General features: G+C 38.2%; 2 protein-coding genes across 13 annotated transcripts in view; one reads left to right on the forward strand and one right to left on the reverse strand.

The window, feature by feature from the left end:
- Nucleotides 1-4,397, reverse strand: part of CNOT2 (CCR4-NOT transcription complex subunit 2) — a 123,545-nt gene extending 119,148 nt beyond the window's left edge. Inside the window, exon 1 of one of the 2 annotated variants that reach the window (XM_046010872.1) lies at nucleotides 4,263-4,397. In XM_046010872.1, the coding sequence (XP_045866828.1) occupies nucleotides 4,263-4,267 (5 nt within the window). In that variant the 5' untranslated portion in view covers nucleotides 4,268-4,397. The remainder of the gene's footprint in view (nucleotides 1-4,262) is intronic. The other variant, XM_046010873.1, reaches the window with a different exon arrangement.
- LOC123945893 overlaps nucleotides 4,271-19,299 on the forward strand; it is a 186,360-nt gene continuing 171,331 nt past the window's right edge. For 9 of the 11 annotated variants that reach the window (XR_006819519.1, XR_006819513.1, XR_006819515.1 and 6 more), the window contains exon 1: nucleotides 4,294-4,918. Coding sequence is in view for 2 of the 11 variants with exons in the window: in XM_046010879.1 (XP_045866835.1) it covers nucleotides 4,294-4,918 (625 nt within the window). In the remaining 9 variants the exon portion in view is untranslated. Of the gene's footprint in view, nucleotides 4,919-19,299 lie in introns of all 11 variants that reach the window. The other 2 variants (XR_006819520.1, XR_006819521.1) reach the window with 1 other exon arrangement.

The following is a 19,299-nucleotide window of genomic DNA, read 5'->3' on the forward strand; positions in this document are numbered from 1 at the left end:
GCATAGAGTCAAAAGAGGATCTGGCACCAGTTCAGTTTACCACATATTAATTGATAACCTACTGAGTCCTATGCACTATAGAAGATACTAGAAATGTAAACATAAAAAAACAAAGTCCTACCTTTTAGGTAGGAAGGTACTTACAGTCCACTGGATGTTATTATGGTAGATAGAGTGGACAGTAAATTACAATACAGCAAGACACATTTAATTATTGAGGTTTGAAGACTAAAAGCAGTACAACAGAAGGATTTGGGGACTCAGGAAAGGTTTCATTTAAAAAGTGACACCAGAGGGGTGCCTGGGTGGCTCAGTGGGTTAAAAGCCTCTGCATTCCGCTCAGCTCATGGTCCCAGAGTCCTGGGATCTAGCCCGCCTCAGGCTCTCTGCTCAGCAGGGAGCCTGCTTCTCCCTCTCTCTCCACCTGCCTCTCTGCCTAGTTGTGATCTTTGTCTGTCAAATAAATAAATAAAATCTTTAAAAAGTGACACCAGAGTAAAGTTCTGAAGAATAGGAAGTTTGTCAAACAACAGAGAAGTGACAGTAAAAGTACTCCCACCAACCCACACAAAAACATATGCATGAAAGCAAAAAAAAAAAAAAAAAAAAAAAAAAAAGAAAAATTTCAAGGTGGCAAATATGTCCAAAATATCTAGCTATATATAACTAGACTTAGACCCCAAGTAAGCCTATACAAAATATTATAGAGTATCCAGAAATGGAAATTTTTTTCTCCTATATAACTTATGTTTCCATATTATATAAGCTATGAAATGTTACCAAAAAACAAACACTATAAACCATTTTATTATTTCATAATGCAGCATGATATGCCAAGAGATGTGCATCTGCATCTCAGAGAACAAGCTGTTAGAAAAACACAACAGGGAATTCTTTTTCCAGGTCATCCCTAAAGTATAGACAAAGTAAATAAATGAACGAGCCATATCAGCATGGTCCATCATAGAGAGGAGTTTTAAGAATTAAAAATAAAGGATGCCAAACAGAAAAACTAAAGCAAGAGGAAAATATATATATAGTATTTAAGCTGAAGATGAAAAGAGTGAACAAAACCAAGGTCAAGATTTTAATTTTAAAACCTAAAAATCCTGATGTCCATTCTATTTCTTTTAAAAGACAGGCTTTCTGTAACAGACATCAATTTTACAGCTCTTTAAAAATATCTAGTGAAAGTCACAATGTTAAGTATCACAGGTAGAAATTATCCTTAGTAAGGCAGAATGATCACCCATATCATCAGTCAGAATGATTCCTATATCACAGCACTAGATCCCTTGATATTGTATGTACATACATTGGATGTAATTATATTCAAAAATTAGAGTGCAACTCAGACTAACTGTCTGTAAAACTGCCCTACCGGGTACCCTGGTTTTCTTTTGCTTCTTTGTATTACAAAATCTACCAGAGGTCTAGGTAACAAACAAAATTTTATTTAGTAGTATCTTTTCCTAAGACTGTATCACTATTTGCATAAGCTGTCCTCACTGCCTATTAAGTAACCACATGGAAATAAATATATAATAGAACAAAATTTGTACAGCTAAAAATTTCAGCATAATTTAAAAATACTATTTATCACTGCTTTTAAAGAGCAAAAAAATCCTTATTTTTACTAGTCTATTAATGTCTACTCGTTATTTTATAAATATAGAAGTAAAGCATGCCTCTACTTTTCTATAGTGTCAGAAAATCTCATGAAGCAAATCTGTCACTGAACAGGGCAAAATTATAACTTCCCATGGGCTGTGAAAAATTCTCTAAGAGTCTTTTAAGATACAAGTACCTTCAATACCATTACCTACCAGAGATAAGAACCAAAACAACTAGGTTAGAAGCACTTCTAATGAAATACTCATATATCTGAAGTACTTATTTTCTTATGAACAAAAAGAGATTTCAGGTTATAACTAAGTATCTCTGAAAAATCAAAAAGTAAATTAAACATTGAAAATCATTAAGTAACAATGCAGATAATTAGATCTCTTGAGGAGGAATATCATTTTGTGTTTTATTTTATCTTCAAGATCAAGTACCTCTCAAACGAAGGGATATAAATACACTCTTACATTTTGCCCCAATTTTTCCACAACATAAATTTACTTTAAAACCGCAGTATTACAGAAACTGAAAAATTTGCCTGGTTAAGCATACAGGCAATTCTCATTCCCCAAGAGTATCAGATTAGGTTACAGATATCTCTATACAGTATACTTGGAATAAATGGGTTCTGCTTAAGATAATCTATTTTTATTGATACATTAATAGGATGCAAAAAATGTGAAAGTTTCTCAATTCCTGTCTAAATTACAAAGTATGCACAGAAGTCACTGCAATTCACTGTCTTTAGAAAATGAGAAAAGTACCTTTTTAAAAGTAAATGAGACTCTTAAAGTCAAGGAAGTGGAACAGTTTTGTCTTTTGTTTTATATATAGTTACTTTTCCTTTAGATTTATTATCACAAAAGAACTACAAACTAAAGAGTTCAACATACAAAGCTTACTAAAGATCCTGGTCCATTAAGCAGTATTTCAATGAAATCTGAATGTAGACCTCTAACCATTTCAATGTAGACATTTGAACCATTTCAGTCCAGTGTAATTCTGAATCAACCCTTTTTAATCCGGGATAAAGTTATCTTCCAAAATTGCAAAAGATATGTGCTCACTGATGTTTAAGAAATAACTGCTGTCAAATATACTAAGTATTCCCAAACAATTCAACTTAAACCCATTATGCAAATAGATACTTTGAAATTCCTATCCAACACCCCATACTTTATTTCCACTAATGTTATTTCAAAAGGCGAATCAAAAGCTACACTTAACGATTCTTGAAGTCTAGAAATTCCTAATATCAAGCATGGCAGGAAATGTGTTAACTTTGAACGGAATAAAGTATAGCCTCCCTCGTGAAGAGATTTTAACTCAATACTCTCCATTTCTCCAAGAACGTAAGGGCTGGTATTAATGTACTTAATTGTTAGAACAGGTCCAGAAGATTAAGAAAGGAGTAAGGTTCTTTGACCAAAAGTTCTATGAAAATTAAACAGAGTGTTGCATTCGGTCTTCTGGATGTTGAAAAGTGAAGGAAGGCCTCTCCTTCAAATTCAAAGGAAGTTGATGTTTAGGTTCCTTCCGAGAGGGTGGTACCCGTATGTAAGAGTTTTGTGGTGGTAATACCATACCTACAGGGGCAGGAATAAATGCAAATTCTAAAACACTGGAAGAGCTTTTATAAAAGAAAACTAGAATCCTCATTCGCCGAGGACTAACAGTTAACAAGAGTCAGATGCTTTCTCTCCCCGATGGACTACAGCCTCAACTAAAAACTAGGAAGGTCTCCTTCAACCCCACTGATTTCTTCCGTGAAACTTTTAAGTTAGACCCAAGACAGCACAAGGTGGAGAGGCCCCGGCGGAAGTAGAAAGCTACGACTAGCAACTTCACAAACAGAAGCGTCTCGGGTTCCTCCGCCGCCCCAGGACTATCCCGTCTCAGTCTCTATCTCTCCACGCAAGCTTCACCCTCCGGGTGCGGTGGCTGAGGAAGCATTACAGTTGCACTCCTCCTCATTCTACCAACCACACTCCTTGGTATCCTAGGGCCTGGGGGCTCCTGAGGCCCGTTAGCCAGTCCCGTGTCCGTCTCCCCCAACCCCATCTATTACACACACACACACACACACACACACACACACAAGTTGCAGGTGATGTGAATGTACTGAGAAAATGTGAACAGCCAGAGACCGCGGCAGCGGCTGGGAACGCGGCAGCCCGTCTAAAGCGGACCCGGGCTCCTCGGCCACCGCTGCTGCCGCCTTCTCTTCTTCCCCAGGAAGCAGCGCGGCGGTGGCGGCTCCTCCGCGCTGGCGGGAGCCGGGCGGAGCGGAGTCTAGGGGAAGCCTCAGCTCCCGCGAAAGGGACCAGGCCTAGGATCCAGGGCTGCCGCTGCAGCCACCCAAGTACAGCGACGCTTTACGTCCCGTCCACCACCCTCCTCATACACACCCCCTCCCTCCTCCACCGCCGCCACCCCCCCTCCCCGCCCGCTCCGCTCTCCCTCTCTCGATTGGAGCCGAGACAAAAGCAACGGGAAGCGGCGGGCCAGGACGCTGCCCGCGGACCCCGGGCGCGGCCGGGCCGGCCCCGAGGCATTCCCCAGCCTTGAGGGGGCCCCGAATCCGCCGCCCCCGCCGCGCGCCCCGCTGCCAGACTTCCGAAAATTTGCCAAAAACTCACCGCATGAATTTTCTTGTCCCGCGGATCCAAGATGGCGACGTATCCACCGCGGAGGCTGCTGGGAGCAAGACCTTTACCCTCTGACCCCCGCCGTGACCCCCGTCGTTCCGGCTTCACTCAAGGCGGCGGCGGAAGGTGGGAACAGCGATTGCCTACCGGACAGGGTTGGGGGTGGGCAGACCGCTTCCCGCGCGTTCAACAAGGGATGGAGAGAGGCGCTTCACTCCCTCACCTTTTCTCCGCGGCTTCCAGACTGTCTCCCACCGATTCGTTGGGAGGCGCGCAGCCTCTTCGCAGCCGTTGTAACGATCAGGGCCTCTGCGGCCGCTACAGTCCGTCTGGGGCCGGGTTGCTCTGCACTGAGCACTGGCCCTCGGTCCGTGGCGGGCCGCGGGGTCCAGGGGCGGGGAATGGTGAGGTGGCGTCGGCCCGCCCTCTCTGGGGACGCGGAACGTGTTTGTGTTTGTGTTCGTGTCGGACACCACGCCCCTCCCACGTCCGCCTGGAAGGGCCCCCACACCCACGCCACCCCCGACTCCCACCACCTGAAGCAAAACTGATCGCTGTCCCCTGTTCCTTCCTCAGCCTCCGCGATCTCCGGTGCTTGTGCACGCACTTCCAGGGACTGGCAGCATGTCACCATCACCTCCTGAGAAGTGAGTTTCCCTCTGCTGAAACCGTTGGTATTTTCTACTCACCACCCTTCCTTTTTTTTTTAAAAAAAACTTGGTGGGAGAGAACTTAGAGGGGAGCCAGTTTTTCAAGCACTGTTGCATGAGCTTGCGCTAGCCGAGTTAGATTTACAGCACTTCACCTCGCTCCTACTACTCAGTCCCCACCTCTGCTTGAGTGACTTGCTGGGCTGTGAGCAAGACCCTTTGAAATTATGGTGCCTTTGGTGGAAACTTTGCGAGAGTGAAGTCTCTATTTTTCAGAAAAAAACACTTGTCACTCAAAATTAAATTTATGTTCTTTGAAATCATCTCTTTTTATTCCTTTGTATATCGCTAAACGTTTTCCTTTTTGTTACTGTTCGACATTTTTAGACTTAAGAATTTGAGTCTCTGCAAGTGTGTTTGGATTTGTGTAGTTTTATAAAGTGAATTGTTATTTTTTTCTATTTGAATGATAGAACGTATTAATGTAAAGTCCAAACCATTTGAAGTAAATAAAATTTCTACTTCCTTTGTTGGTTTCTTTTATACAATCACCTTGTCCTTCCTAAAAGAATCACTGTTATCCAATTTAAAATTTATGATTGAAGGGCAGAGGGCATCTGTCAGTCTTAAATAGCAAGGAAAATAAGCATATTATAAATGGTGACTTTGTTATGTTTACGGAATAGAAGGTATTTTTACATATTAGTAAATGTTGTGTGAATTAATTTAAACTCCTAATGGTGCTGATGTCACCAGTAGAAAATGTTTTGCCTGGTTATTCAGTCCATTAAACATTCTGCTTCACTGTTTTTTACTTCAGGAAAATTCAAAGAGGAACAGCACCTCTTTATGTCCCTCCCTTCCCTGACCCTAACGGTTCCTTCCTGCCTCTTAAGCATTCTCTTCTACTCTGTAAGATGGTGTGTTAAAAGACTGAATATATCTCTAAGTAAATGTAATCCAGCTTCATCCTGTTCTCACCCTTCTTGCTTCCTTTCTATTTCTGTCATGCACCACCGAGCTCTTTCAGGTCTATAGCAGAGACTGTTAGTTGTCCCTAAAATTTCTCCATTTTTTTTTAATACTAATAGACATGGACACATGGCTATCCAGAATAAAGACTATTTTCCAGCCTCTCTGTAGCCATGTGGTAGTTTTAGCCAGTGGCATATAAGCAGATATCATGTGGCGCTCCTTTAATACCATCCTTAGAAGACAGATGGTGTGCACCTTCAGTCCTTTGTTTCTTTTCCTCTTAATATCTTGTACCCTGGAATAAGGATGTGATGGCCTGGAACTCTGTCAGTTTGGGTTCTAGGCAAAATCTTAAGCTGGTGGAAACCTGAGTCTTTGGGACCCTTGTGGAGCACCGTACCAGCCCTACACTCTTTACATACATAGATTTTGATGTGAGGGGAAAGTAAACTTCTATCTTATTAAAGCCACTATTTGGGGTCTCTTGTTCTCAGTTGAATTTAATCTTAACTGGTACTCCATCTCAGGACCTCTGCACTTGCTGTTTTTTTGTTTGTTTGTTTTTTCTGCCTGGGATGTGCTTTCTCTGTGTCTGTATGGCTAACTTACTCTCATCCTTTAGGTCTTAACTCTGAAATCATCTCTGACAGGCCTTCCCTGGCCACCGTATTTAAAGTAGCTCCTTTCACCATTTATTCTGATTTTTAATAGCATTTATAATTTATCTTTATCTTTATTATCTGGTTCCCTTCATCCTGCTAAAAATTTAAGTTACATGAGAGCAGGGACTACATTTGTTTTGCTCACTGCATTCTCCACGTGAAGTAGACATTAGATAAGTCTTGTTAAATGAATGAGACAGTGAATAAATAAATCAATGAATGAAGTAGATTCTTATCTAAGATTAGGTAATCTTTTTTTCTTTTTAAATATCTCAAAAGGCTTTCTTTACATGATGTGTAAAATCCAAGTTAGGAAGCAGTTAGGAAAAGTAGTGCTAACCTAATGGAATATGCTAGCTTCCAGCCCTGGATAATGAAGATGTATACCTTTTTCTGGGAAACTGATAAGGCTATTACACAAAAAACAGCTTAATTGGTGAGGCATACTGACAAATCAGAAGAGTAGTCAGCATCACAACTGGGGCAGAAATTCCTACTACTTAGTGATCTGATTTATGTAACTTAATGGATCTCAGATTCTTCATCTAGAATGTAAGTAAGAGGAGTGCCTGGGTGGCTTGGCTGGACATCCAATTCTTGATTTAGGCTCAGGTCATGATCTCAGAGTTGTGAGATCGAGCCCTGTGTCCAGATCCATGCTCAGTGAGGAGTCAGCATGAATTTTTCTTCCTCTGCCCCTCCCCCCACTTGCACACACATTCTCTCTCTCTAAAATAAATAAATGAATCTTAAAAAAATAAAAATAAAATGTATGTAAGAATCTTACACTTTCAGAGTAATAAAAAGGTTTAATAGTCCAACTTATGAGTGACGTGTTACACATTAATTTGGACTTCAGGTATTATTTTAACAGGTGATTTATGTCTTGATAATACTGGCAAGGATTCAGAGAAACAGGACTTCTTAAATGTCTGAGAATATAAATCCCCACACTTCCAGAGTGCTATTTGACAGTATGTATCAGAAGCCAGAAGCGTGTGCATTTGACCCTGAAATTCCTCTTCTAGAAATGTATCATAAGGAAATAAGACTATATGTAGCAATTTGATTATAAGAGTATTCATTATTACATGGTTTATGAGGATATTGGTAAATAGGTTAAGCTATATATATAATGGAACAGTATTCAGCCATTAAAAATGTTGTGGAGGAGGGGCAACTGGCTCAGTCCAGAGAGCATGTGACTTTTGATCTCAGGGTCATAAGTTCAAATTCCACATTGGATATAGAGATTACTTGAATAAAACTTCAAAAAAAAACGATGTGGAGAAAATTTTATTGGCATGATATATTAAGTGTGAAGAGACATTTTAAAATATAGACTTAACCCTTGAATAATGCAAGGCGCCTAACTTCCCTCCCCTGCATAGTCGAAGAAAACTAAAAGCATAATATTGATCAGAAGCCTTATTGATAATATAGTTAACATATTTTGTATGTTATATGCTTTACATATTGCATTATAACAAAGCAAGCTAGAGGAAAAGTATTAAGAAAATCATAAGGAAAATACATTTATAGTATTGTACTATATTTGTTGAAAAAATTTGTGTTTAAGTGGACCCATGTAGTTCAAACCTTTGTTCTTCAAGGATCAACTGTAATTCCAGTTTTGTGAAAATTTTAAGTCTCCCAAAGATCTAACATGATACGGACAAAGGGTTAATTCAGCCTTGCAGAAGTATTATTTACAGCTATTATATTTTATTATTTCTGTTTAATGGTTTTTTGATTTCCATTGAATAAAGATTGTGTATAATACTAATTAAAAGGCTACTTCTCTCTTTATAAAAATAAGTGGATAATTTGGGGCAATAGTACCACATACTTATTTGCCTAGCCTAATATCCTTTATTCTTTCTTCTGCCCTAAGCCCCACAAATAATTACCAATTCTTGTGTGTTTTACCTTCTAATTAAGACATAGTAATAGCAGCAACAGATGTAGCAGACACTTAAGATTCACTACGTGCCAGGCACTGTTGTAAGCATTTTACCTATATTAATACCTGAAATCCTTGCAACTACTCTGTGTGCTAGGAACTGCTAAAATCTATAGTACAGACTAAGTTCTCTGTTAGAACAGGGGGAAAAAAAAGATTTGTGTGTCTAGGATAATTTCACCAAGTGGCTGTTTAAATTCCATGTTGAATGACTGACTAGATGCGGATGAAAGGAAGGGACATTTTCAGTGAGGGGACTAACATGAGCAAAGGCAGATTGTATTTGCAAGGGCCGCTATACAAAGTACCACAGACTGGGTAACTTAAACAAATTCATTTCCTCAGTTATGGAAGCTAGAAGTCTGAGACACAGTTGGTTTCTCCCCAAGGGCCTCTGCCCTTGGTTTGTAGATGGATCTGTTTGTAAGTTTACATGTATTCTCCCCACATGTGAGTTTGTTTCCAAATTTCCCCTTCTTACAAGAACACCAGTCATATTGGATTAGGGTATACCCATATGACTTCATGTGACATTAATTACCTTTTTTAAAGCTCCTGTCTCCAAATACAATCACATTCTGAGGTACTGCAAATTAGTACCTCATAAATTTGGGGGAACATAACACAATTCGGGCCACCTCAGAAGCAGAAATGAGCATGGGCCAGGAGCTAGAACCAAAACAGAAGGAGGCTAGTGGAATTTATATAGAATAAGGAGGCAGATTTTGGAGAGCTTTAAAATGCAGAATGTAGAAATGTTGATAGATGGTTTTTAATAAGTCACTGCAATCAATCCTTTCCCAAGGTTTAGTCAGCACCAAAAAGGGGGAAAAAAAATAAGTTAAATAGGGGCGCCTGGGTGGCACAGTCGGTTGGGCATCTGACTCTTGGTTTCGGCTCAGGGTGTGATCTCGGGTTTATAGGGTGGTGGGATCCAGCCCCATGTTCTGCTCTGTGCTCAACACAGAGTCTGCTTAGTTCCCCTCTCTGCCCCTCCCCATTGTGTGTACAAGCAGGTGCACACTCGTGCGCTCTCTCTCTCGAATAAATCTTAAAAAAAAAAATCATTTGTAGTATATCTTTTATCATACTCACTTTTATCACTTGTCACCACTGTCATCTTGCAAAGGTAAATTATCTGTGAATCCAAAAAATATATACATAGCTATGTATCATCTCTAAATGAACGTGATGTAGGGGTGCATGGGTGGCTCAGTCAGTTAAGCATCTGCCTCCCTGGGATCAAACCTCAAGTCGGGCTCCCTATTCAGCAGGGAGCTGGCTTCTCTCTCTCTGCCTGCTGCTCCCCCTGCTTGTGCTCTCCCTCTTTCTTTCCCTCTCTGTCAAATAAATAAAATCTCTTAAAAAAGATGTAATTTTTCCCCATTCAAATCACTTATAGAATAAAAGTTTTTCTCCACATCATGCAAAAGAATCTACAAAATACTTTTTAGTTTGCTTACTCAATTATATCAGCTATTAAATGTTCAAGTGCATGGTTAAGCTGTTTTTTTTTAATAATGCCAGTTACTATGTATGAATTATAAAGTATCTTTCACCTAAAAAAGTAAAATAAACACCCCAAAAATTTCAAGATTCAATGAATATTAATAGTAAATCAATTTAAAATACATGTAATCAGCCAATACATTTTTTCTGGCAATAAAAAAATTCACTGAAATCTGGTTTAAAAGAGAACAGGGATTAAGTACTGAAATGATAGTAAGAATGAAATTAATATATATTTACACAATTGATGAAAGAATTATCTGTGCTTTGTAAATAGTGATGGATTTAGTGATAGCCATTCAATGCTGAATGTTAGTCTATTTTATAACTGAGGAACTTGACGTGAAAATACATTCAGTATAAAAGAAAGTGAAGATTATGAAATATATAGATCCCAGGAAAACGTTGGTCCTGGAAGAAGCAATCTAAACCATCCCCCTCCCTCCAACTTCAACTTATTCCATCCTATTCAGTAATCTTGCTCTCAGGAACTATTTTATGTTTATTTAACCTAAAATTTTTACATTGCCTTTTTGTTTTTGGATTTTATTTTTATTCCTTAAAAATGCCCACACTGCAAATTGTTCATGGATGAAATATAGACTTTAGCAGGGTTATTTTTTTCTATGAAACTATGGTATAAACTTGGTCAGTTTTCTATCTTGCTAATAAATGTTATACCCCACAGAGTTTGTAAAAGAAACCCCTTCAGGACTAAATGTGTAGAGCAAACTGCAAAGTACGAGAAGTAAACAAAAGAGTATATAAACCTGCATTTGGACCACCACAGTACTGAACGCTGACAAAATCATAACATGGAGAAAATTTTTTTAGAGAGGTGTGGTTCAGGAGCACCTGGCCAGCTCAGTCAGTGGAGCATGTGACACTTGATCTCTGGGTTGTAAGTTCAAGCCCCATGTTGGCTGTAGAGATTACTTTAAAATATCTATCATAATAATAATCAGTCCTGAAAGGGTTAAGTAGAAACCTTAATACGTTATTGTTTCTAACCATCCATCACACATTAGAGTGCTTGAAAACAGTCAAAAGTCTGGCACAAAAAAAATCACACAATTTCAGTCTACATCAGAAACAGTTTTTTAAATCAAAAGTAACTTGGTTAATAATTGAGAAACATTGTTTCATAAAGGAACTCAGTTACCTCATTACATGTGAGGAGTTAATTTATTTCTCAAAAACTGCATTGGAAATTTTCAGTGAGTACCCATGATACCAGTTATATTTAAAGACTGATTTATTTTAGAGAATGAGTAGGAGAGGGAAGAGGAGAGGGAGAGAGAATCTCAAGCAAACTACCTGCTGAGAGCAGACCCCAATGCCAGGCCTCATATGGCCCTGAGATCACGACCTGAGCCAAAACCCAAGAGTCAGTTGCTCAACGGACTGGGCCTCCCAGGTCCCCCATACCAATTTCATTTAAACAAAATGGTTGTCACAAGTCTGTTCAGTAAGAGGAACAAATATTTCACTAATTAATACATATACCAGCATGCCTTAAGTTGCCAAGGTTTAGGAAAACTCAGCAACAAGTTAAATATGCTAGTGTTCGACTCTGAAACCTTTCAAAATATGAAGGGAATAAGCCTTTAGCTCACCTTCCCAGTCTGATAAATTCAGTAGAACTAATGAAAACTGCTGCAGGATCATTAACTCAGCTTCTGTGCATATTTTTTAAAATTGCATAAAGTAAGAGTATAAGAGCTAAAAATCTACCAAAAAAAAGGCGAGGGGGGGGGGGGACTAGAACAGGGGCGCCTGGGTGGGTCAGTCAGTTAAGCACCTGCCTTTGGTTCAGGTCCTGATCTCAGAGTCCAGCGATCAAGCCACATGTCAGGCTCCTCAGGGAGGAGTCTGCTGCTCTCTCTGCCCCTCCCCCTCACTCCTGTTTTCTCCCTCTCTCTCTCAAATAAAATATTTTAATAAAAAAAATTAGAGGGACACCTGGGTGGCTCAGTTGGTTAAATGTCTGTCTTTGGCTCAGGTCATGGTCCCAGGGTCTTGGGATCAAGTCCCTCATCAGGCTCCCTGCTCAGTGGGGAGCCTACTTCTCCTTCTGCCTCTGCTGTTCCCCCTGCCTATGCTCACTCTCACTCTCTCTCTCTCTCTCTCTCTGACAAATAAATAAAATCTTCTTAAGAAATTAGAACATACTGTACTTGAGGCACTCACAGTTCTAAAATGAGTCATTGTGAGGGGTGCCTGGGTGGCTCAGTTAAGTCTCTGACTCTTGGTTAAGCATCTGACTCTTGGTTTCCACTCAAGTCATGGTCTCAGGGTCTCAGGGTCTCAGCCCCACATGGGGCTCTGCACTCAGTGTGGAGTCTCTTTATCCCTCTCCCATCTCCTCTGACCCCTTCCCCATAAGTGCACACATGCAGGTGTGCTCTCTCTCTCTCACAAATAAATAAATAAAATCTTTAAAATGAGTCATTGTGTTGATAAATAACCAGCATCTCTAATAATGCCATAATTTGGGGAGGGGGATATGTTCCATTGTACATAGTCTTTTTAAGATACTCTGTACAATCTGAGGTTACTGTTTAGTTTCAAAAACATTTTCTACTACTTAAGGATCAAAATTAAGCATTTTGTGAATCCTTATAATGATGTCCACAGTGACTATCTCAAACACAAAAAAATTTATCTCCAACTGGTTACCTTTACATTCATGAAATATTTGATGCTTAAAAATACCAAAATGACAATGAAAATAAAAGAATTTGGATAGTCCCTTAGGGTTTATTATATAAGAATTTCTCCCATAATTTTGTTTTCAAAGTTTTGCATTATTTTCATGACACTTTCTGAACTCCATAAATTTTTGTATCCTTGTAGAATTGTTCTAGATATAAATATAAAAGGATGCTTTTAATATGACCAGTTTTGAGGAAACCAGAATAAATGATTTCTCATCAGAATATATTGTTCTGTTCTGACTTGGTATCCATTTATTATTTGTTATTCGAATGTGATTGATTCTCAGTTACATGCCACACACTGTGTTTTACTTTCATGTAATTTTCAAACTATGTGATATAGGTATAATAGTACAATTTCCTCCATTTTCTTGTATGCCATATGTATGTAGCAGATCGTACCCAATTTAAATTTGTGAGCCATATTTTGGCCTTCAAATATCCTTATCCTTATATTGAATTACTGTTTATTATTCATCACCTAAGTTGCTTAGTATTTTGACCCAAACATTAAAGATGTTATTACCCTCCGGTGCTTTTGTGAATCACTATCTGTAAAATAGCCTAAAAGGAAAAACCAAATAAATAAGATAACCAGTGGGTAGAATATAAGTTCCTTAGAAACTAGAAAATGGCTGCAACAAGCCAATCCCCACAAAAATACCTCAAACAGTAGTTAGAGATAAAATAGGAGGTCAGTATTGTCCTGTTCAGTAAAGCTACCACTTAATTTGGCATCTACTGAACTCCAAGCGTCGTAATTACATTATTTCCCTAAGCTGCATAACATGGGATAGGTGGTATTCACACTGTACAGATGAAGAATGGAGGTTCTAAGAAAGGCTACCTTTGATTATACAGGTTATTTCCACCTTCACAGCCTGTTCTGCCTTTTTAAAAAAATGTAGTTTATAATATTGTGTATTTTATATATATATCCACATATTATGTGTGTATATATAATATATACATATATGTAATGTGTGTGTGTATTTTTTTTCTTTTTCTTTTCTTTTTTTGGTGGAGAAAGAGCCCATAGATTTCATAAGATTCTCTAAGTGCTCCCTGGTGAAAAAGTCTTAAGGACCACTGAAATTCACTGGTGGGTGGGCATCTGGGTGGCTTAGTCAGCTGAGCCTCCAGCTCTTGACTGAAGCTCCAACTCCTGATATTTTGAGATCAAGACCTCCATTGGGCTCCATGCTGAACCTGCCAGAGAGAGAGAGAGAAAGAGAGAGAGAGATGGAAAGATATAGATAGATAGGTAAAACCATCAAAAATTAAAGTTGGACTTTAAAAAAACCTCACTGTGGGTTCAGAGCATTTATTATGAGAAAAAGTCCAAGACATCTTGGCTGAATCAAACGAATAAATATGGAGAACCTACATAGATAATTAAAATTCTGGTTCAACTAACAATTGTGAGTCATACCAGCCATACAGATTGTATAGTACTGTTGCTCAATCTTGAATAATATAGGAACACTTATAAGAATTTTTGTGTAGTCCCAATATGATAAATTATTTTTATTACAAAGTTACCCTAATATGTGCTATGTGAACATAGAAAACCTGGTGTATATCTGTGCTGATGGCTCTTTTTTAACTTTTAAGCCAGAGATAATAGAAATTAAACTAAAATATTTGAAATTAATAACATTAATTTTAGTGTAACAAAGAAAAGAAACAGTATTATTTTACTGAGCTTAAATCATCATTGTTAAGTCATTACAAAGTAATACAGCACACATTTGTTTTAATTTGGAATACCTATATTACTAAGTGATGATTCAAGTTTCCCGCCAGTTTTCTCTGTTACAATTTTTTTAAAATCTTTGTTCCAGAACCAAGCAGTCGCAATATTTGACCTTTACCTGGCAAGTATGCTTCATTCATTTGTTTGTTTTTATTCTTTATTATATCCCAGGGCAATTTAAGTTTTATAGCCTGGCTCTAATTCAGTTATAAACATAGAAACCTGGCATTCAAATTAGGTGAAAGTATGTATTTATGTAATGGTCTTCCCTGTGATCCAAAGTCTAATTATATTTTTAAGTTATTTTTGAAATGAGATTTCAAAACTAAAGGTTTTTGATAAGAAAACATAAATATTCAAGAATATATTGCTGAATCACCAGAGATTTGAGAAGCAAAGTGTAAGAGCTTGGAGTTTTAGAATAGTTTAGAGCTGGAATTTTATCCAACTAAAATACATGCAAGCTGAGGTCCCTTGGGCAAGATGTTTAACCTCTCCAAGCCTCAGTTTTGTTACCCGAAAATTCTAAGTGAAACTATTACCATACCTTTCAGGGTTATTAAAATTTTTTATGAGATGATCTTTGTAAATCTTAGTATAATGTAGAAAGAGGCAAACAGTTACAAAATAGAAGTTGCTGTAATTATATTTTTATGTGAAATACTACATGTAATTTAAGAATTTTAAATAGAGAAGCTAATTATTAAGGCAGCATCTGAAAGGGAAAAATGCAAGAAAATGATAGATAATATAAAGAGCCATTTTAATAAAGGACAGCAGGGGCGTCTGGGTGGCTCAGTGAGTTAAGCCTTTGCCTTTGACTTAGGTCATGATTTCAGGGTCCTGGAATCAAGCCCTGCATCCACCTCTCTGCCCAGCATGGAACCTGCTTCTCCCTCTCCCTCTCCCTCTGCCTACTTGTGATCTCTCTCTCTCTCTCTATCTCTGCCAAATAAATAAAATCTTTAAAAAGATAATAAAAAATTTAAAAAAGACAACAGACATAAATGTGCTAGCTGGCTGTTAATATGTTTTCTGTTGAGAAATAAAAATAGGTAAAGTAGGAAAATGAAACATTCTTAAATTATTACATTTCATAGCATCGAGTAGTGATTATGTTATACTCTGCTACTGTAAGAATATTTTTTTAAATAGTGGGGTTTTTAAAATAAACATATTAGCTAATCTTTCAGTTTCTGTGATGGCATCTCTTCTACAATTACTAACAGAATTTTAAAAGGCCCATGACTTTTTAAAGACATTGTTTACAAGAAGGTAGTTATTAAGTATTTACAAAAATTTTCAAGTAACTTTGTATGAAGTTACTTCTTATAGTTCTATATGAAGCAGCTAGAACTTATAATCAGTCAATTAAGGTGTTTTTAAAAGACTGCTGGAGGAGGTGATGTTTGGCTGGCTCAGTTGGTGAAACATGTGACTCTCGATCTCCAGGTTGTATGTTTGCTCTCATTGGGTGGAGAGATTACTTAAAAATAAAAATCTTTAAAAAATAAATAAATAAAAGACTGCCTAGACTAGAAACGTACACCATATTTCATAAAACACTTGTATTTCATCAATGTAAATAAATTTAGTTCCTATTAGCTTCTAGATTTTAAAAGTTGTGCTATCTGCTAAACCTTTGGTGATGTTGGTGATCTTAGAAAAATATTATCTCCATACCTTCTCTTTTCCTGTTAGTGAAACAGCCTACAGTCCGGAAATCATTCTTCCTAAGCATATCCCACATAAGTGGGCATAGAACAGTTAAATGGCAGAACCCAGAGAAACAGCCAATTATTCACTTACAAGTGTAGCCGCTACTACTGAGGAGATAATTTGGTAGCGTAGCATCAAAAGAAATCTTAACGCATAAGACTTCTGAATAGGAGAGACCTTTTCTGGCAGCCTCAACGCAAAAGCTAGCTTTTCCTGCTAAAAGCCAAGGAATCTTTATTCTCTTTTTCTTTCTTTTTTTTTTGAACTCTTACTATAGTAGCAGAGGAAGGAAAAAGCCTCTATTTTGAATGAACCAACAACAGACATACTTATTATACTTCTTTAAGTTGAAGAACTTTATAGATCTGTGTAGTTCCTTGTGGACACAAAAATTACAAAAAGGAAAAAGAAGAGAGGGAAGAAGGATCCAAACTGGGTTCCTCAGATTAGTTTCATGAGATATTGGGAAGTACTCTGTGGGAAAAAAAAAAAAAAAAAAAAAGGATTCCACTGTAAATTAAGCACAGGGAATGCTGAGTTAAACCAAGTAAAAGAAGTTTCATTATTGCAACATTTGCTAGAATTTCTAATATGTTAATACATGTGTCTGAAAGTGCCTAAGTTGATTTTAAGACTTAATACCTCACAAAACCATGAACTATCTAACTACATTTAAAAAAATACTTGAACAGCTTGAATTTTGGATTCCTGTAGACTGAGACTGAGGATTCTCCACCATCAGTTTTGTTATAAGGAATTGGCATGGGATGTGAACTGTGTATCACAGTTGTTTTGAGGAGGACCAAATAAGAACTATTTCTCTTACCACTTAAGTTTAAGGTTTACCAATATATTAAGCAAGGACTGACGGACATTTGATAATCGCAACAATACTATCGTTATATAGTATACATAGCTGAATATTTATATAGCTGCATCATAGAATATATAACTGAGTATTTATATAGATATATTACAACAGTGTTCCACATTGTAGGTTAAAATAACTTTTAAAAACCCCACAGTATGAACTGAGTGTCACAACCAGCCCTATCACCACCACCACCACTACCACTCCTACCTAGTCTTAGTCAAAAAACAAAAAGAGAGAGAGAGACAGAGAAAGGAGGCTGTTGGAGAAAGCAATGTTTATGGACAAGCTGTTTCTAATATATAGTTGGGGTGAAGAGTGCTTGAAGAGAATCACTTCTAAAGATTGGGTTTCTAAAATGGGGAGACACATATCTTTTCTCTGTTGGACATTTGCTTAGCCTCAGGACTTGCTCATCTCCTAGAATGCAGGAGGAGAAAGAGGATTTGAACAGTGATAGACTGAGAGGCCACCAGGATAGCAGGGAAGTAACCCACATCATTTAGTGTGGCAAGAAAATAGGAAGTTTTCTATGGGTGGTACAAATCCCAGGAAAGGCTTTGGCCATTTTGTCAGTATGAGGGCCAACCACGGCAAGAGGGAACATTGTAACAAGGAGAATGAAAGCCATCCAGTAAGCTGGAACACAGCTTTTGTACGCTGTCACATAGAAATTATCAATAACCAGTCAATGAAGATTGCATTCTTACTCAGTCAAGGAAGAAAATATTTGCCCTTTTCTCTTTCAAGTAAGGAGGTATTTTGCCTTTTCTTTGTCCTTCTCTTTGCCATAAACAAGGGCACCAAATCTAGAGGAGAGAGGCAAAACAGGCATCTGAGAGCCAGATAATTCCCTACTCCCTCCAAGTCACTAGAGCTTTACCTGTATTGGGGTTGATGGGTTGGTGGAAGAAGGGGAGAAGAGGTTCGAATTGAGCTAAAGGTTGAAGCTTTTACGTTAGCAAGACTGATTCTTTAATCTTAGATTGTTAGGTTTTAATAAAGTGGCTGAAAATCATAGATATATATGTATGGTATCATGAAAGGAGTCACCCCTTTGAAAAGAAGTTCTACCTGGTGTTGTTGGGGATAGTTATTGAAAATAATAAGGACACTTCTTATTTATTGTCCCAAGAGTTTAAAGCATTTTAAGTATTTGAAAACAAATACTTAAAAACATTTATGCTTGGGGCACCTGGGTGGCTCAGTCCACGGGCATCTGCCTTCAGCTTAGGTCATGATCCTCTGATGGAGCCCTGCCTCCTTGGGCTCCCTGCTCAGTAGGGAGTCTGTGTCTCCCTCATCCCCTCCCTCTAGCCCTGCTCCTGTTCTGTCTGTCTCTCAAATAAATAAATAAAATCTTTTTTAAAATTTATGCTTAAGTTTTATAAAAAGTGTGATTTCTCTAATTTTTCATCAATCTCTTTTGTGAACTTTATAAATTTTTGAAATTTAAAACATCCTTACCAGTATTTTAGAAGTGTATCCACAACTGACAGTTTTGCTGAAGACTTTGGGGTCCAGACAACAAAATAAGCAACACCCTATACAGAATGTAATTTTTAAAGTCCTGTTCCTTTTTACATTTGCCATCCATTACAGAGACAGGCAGCTATGTCATTCAATCCTGCTATTGTCACCCAGCCCAGATTTTAAACCAAAAAGTAGGATTAAAGAGCAGAGGGGACTAAACTACCTCTTTTTTTGCACTGGCCTTGTTTAAGTTTTTTTTTTTAAGACTTTATTTATTTATTTGACAGAAACACAGCGAGAGAGGGAGCACAAGCATGGGGAGTGGGAGAGGGAAAGGCAGGCTTCCCACTTGAGCAGGGAGCCTGATGTGGGGCTCAATCCCAGGACCTCAGGATCATGACCTCAACTGAAGGCAGCTCTTAACAGCTGAGCCACCCAGGCACCCCCTTGTTTAAGTTTTTAAGTAAAATGAAATTTCACAGAATTTTAGATCAGTGTGTTCACTTCAAATTCAATAAAATTAATACTTTCACCCAGAAAGGAGCAAGGAGTAAATCTAAAACTTTTATTTAATATGATTTAAGATTAGGGGCACCTGGGTGACTCAGTCAGTTAGGCATCTGCCTTCAGTTCAGGTCATGATCCTGGGGTCCTGGGATTGAGCCCTGCATCGGGCTTCCTGCTCAGTGGGGAGTCTGCTTCTGTCTCTCCTCCTGCTCCTGCTCTTTCTCTC

The sequence above is a fragment of the Meles meles genome, chromosome 7 (genome assembly GCF_922984935.1).
Source record: "Meles meles chromosome 7, mMelMel3.1 paternal haplotype, whole genome shotgun sequence".
Classification (NCBI taxonomy): domain Eukaryota; kingdom Metazoa; phylum Chordata; class Mammalia; order Carnivora; family Mustelidae; genus Meles; species Meles meles.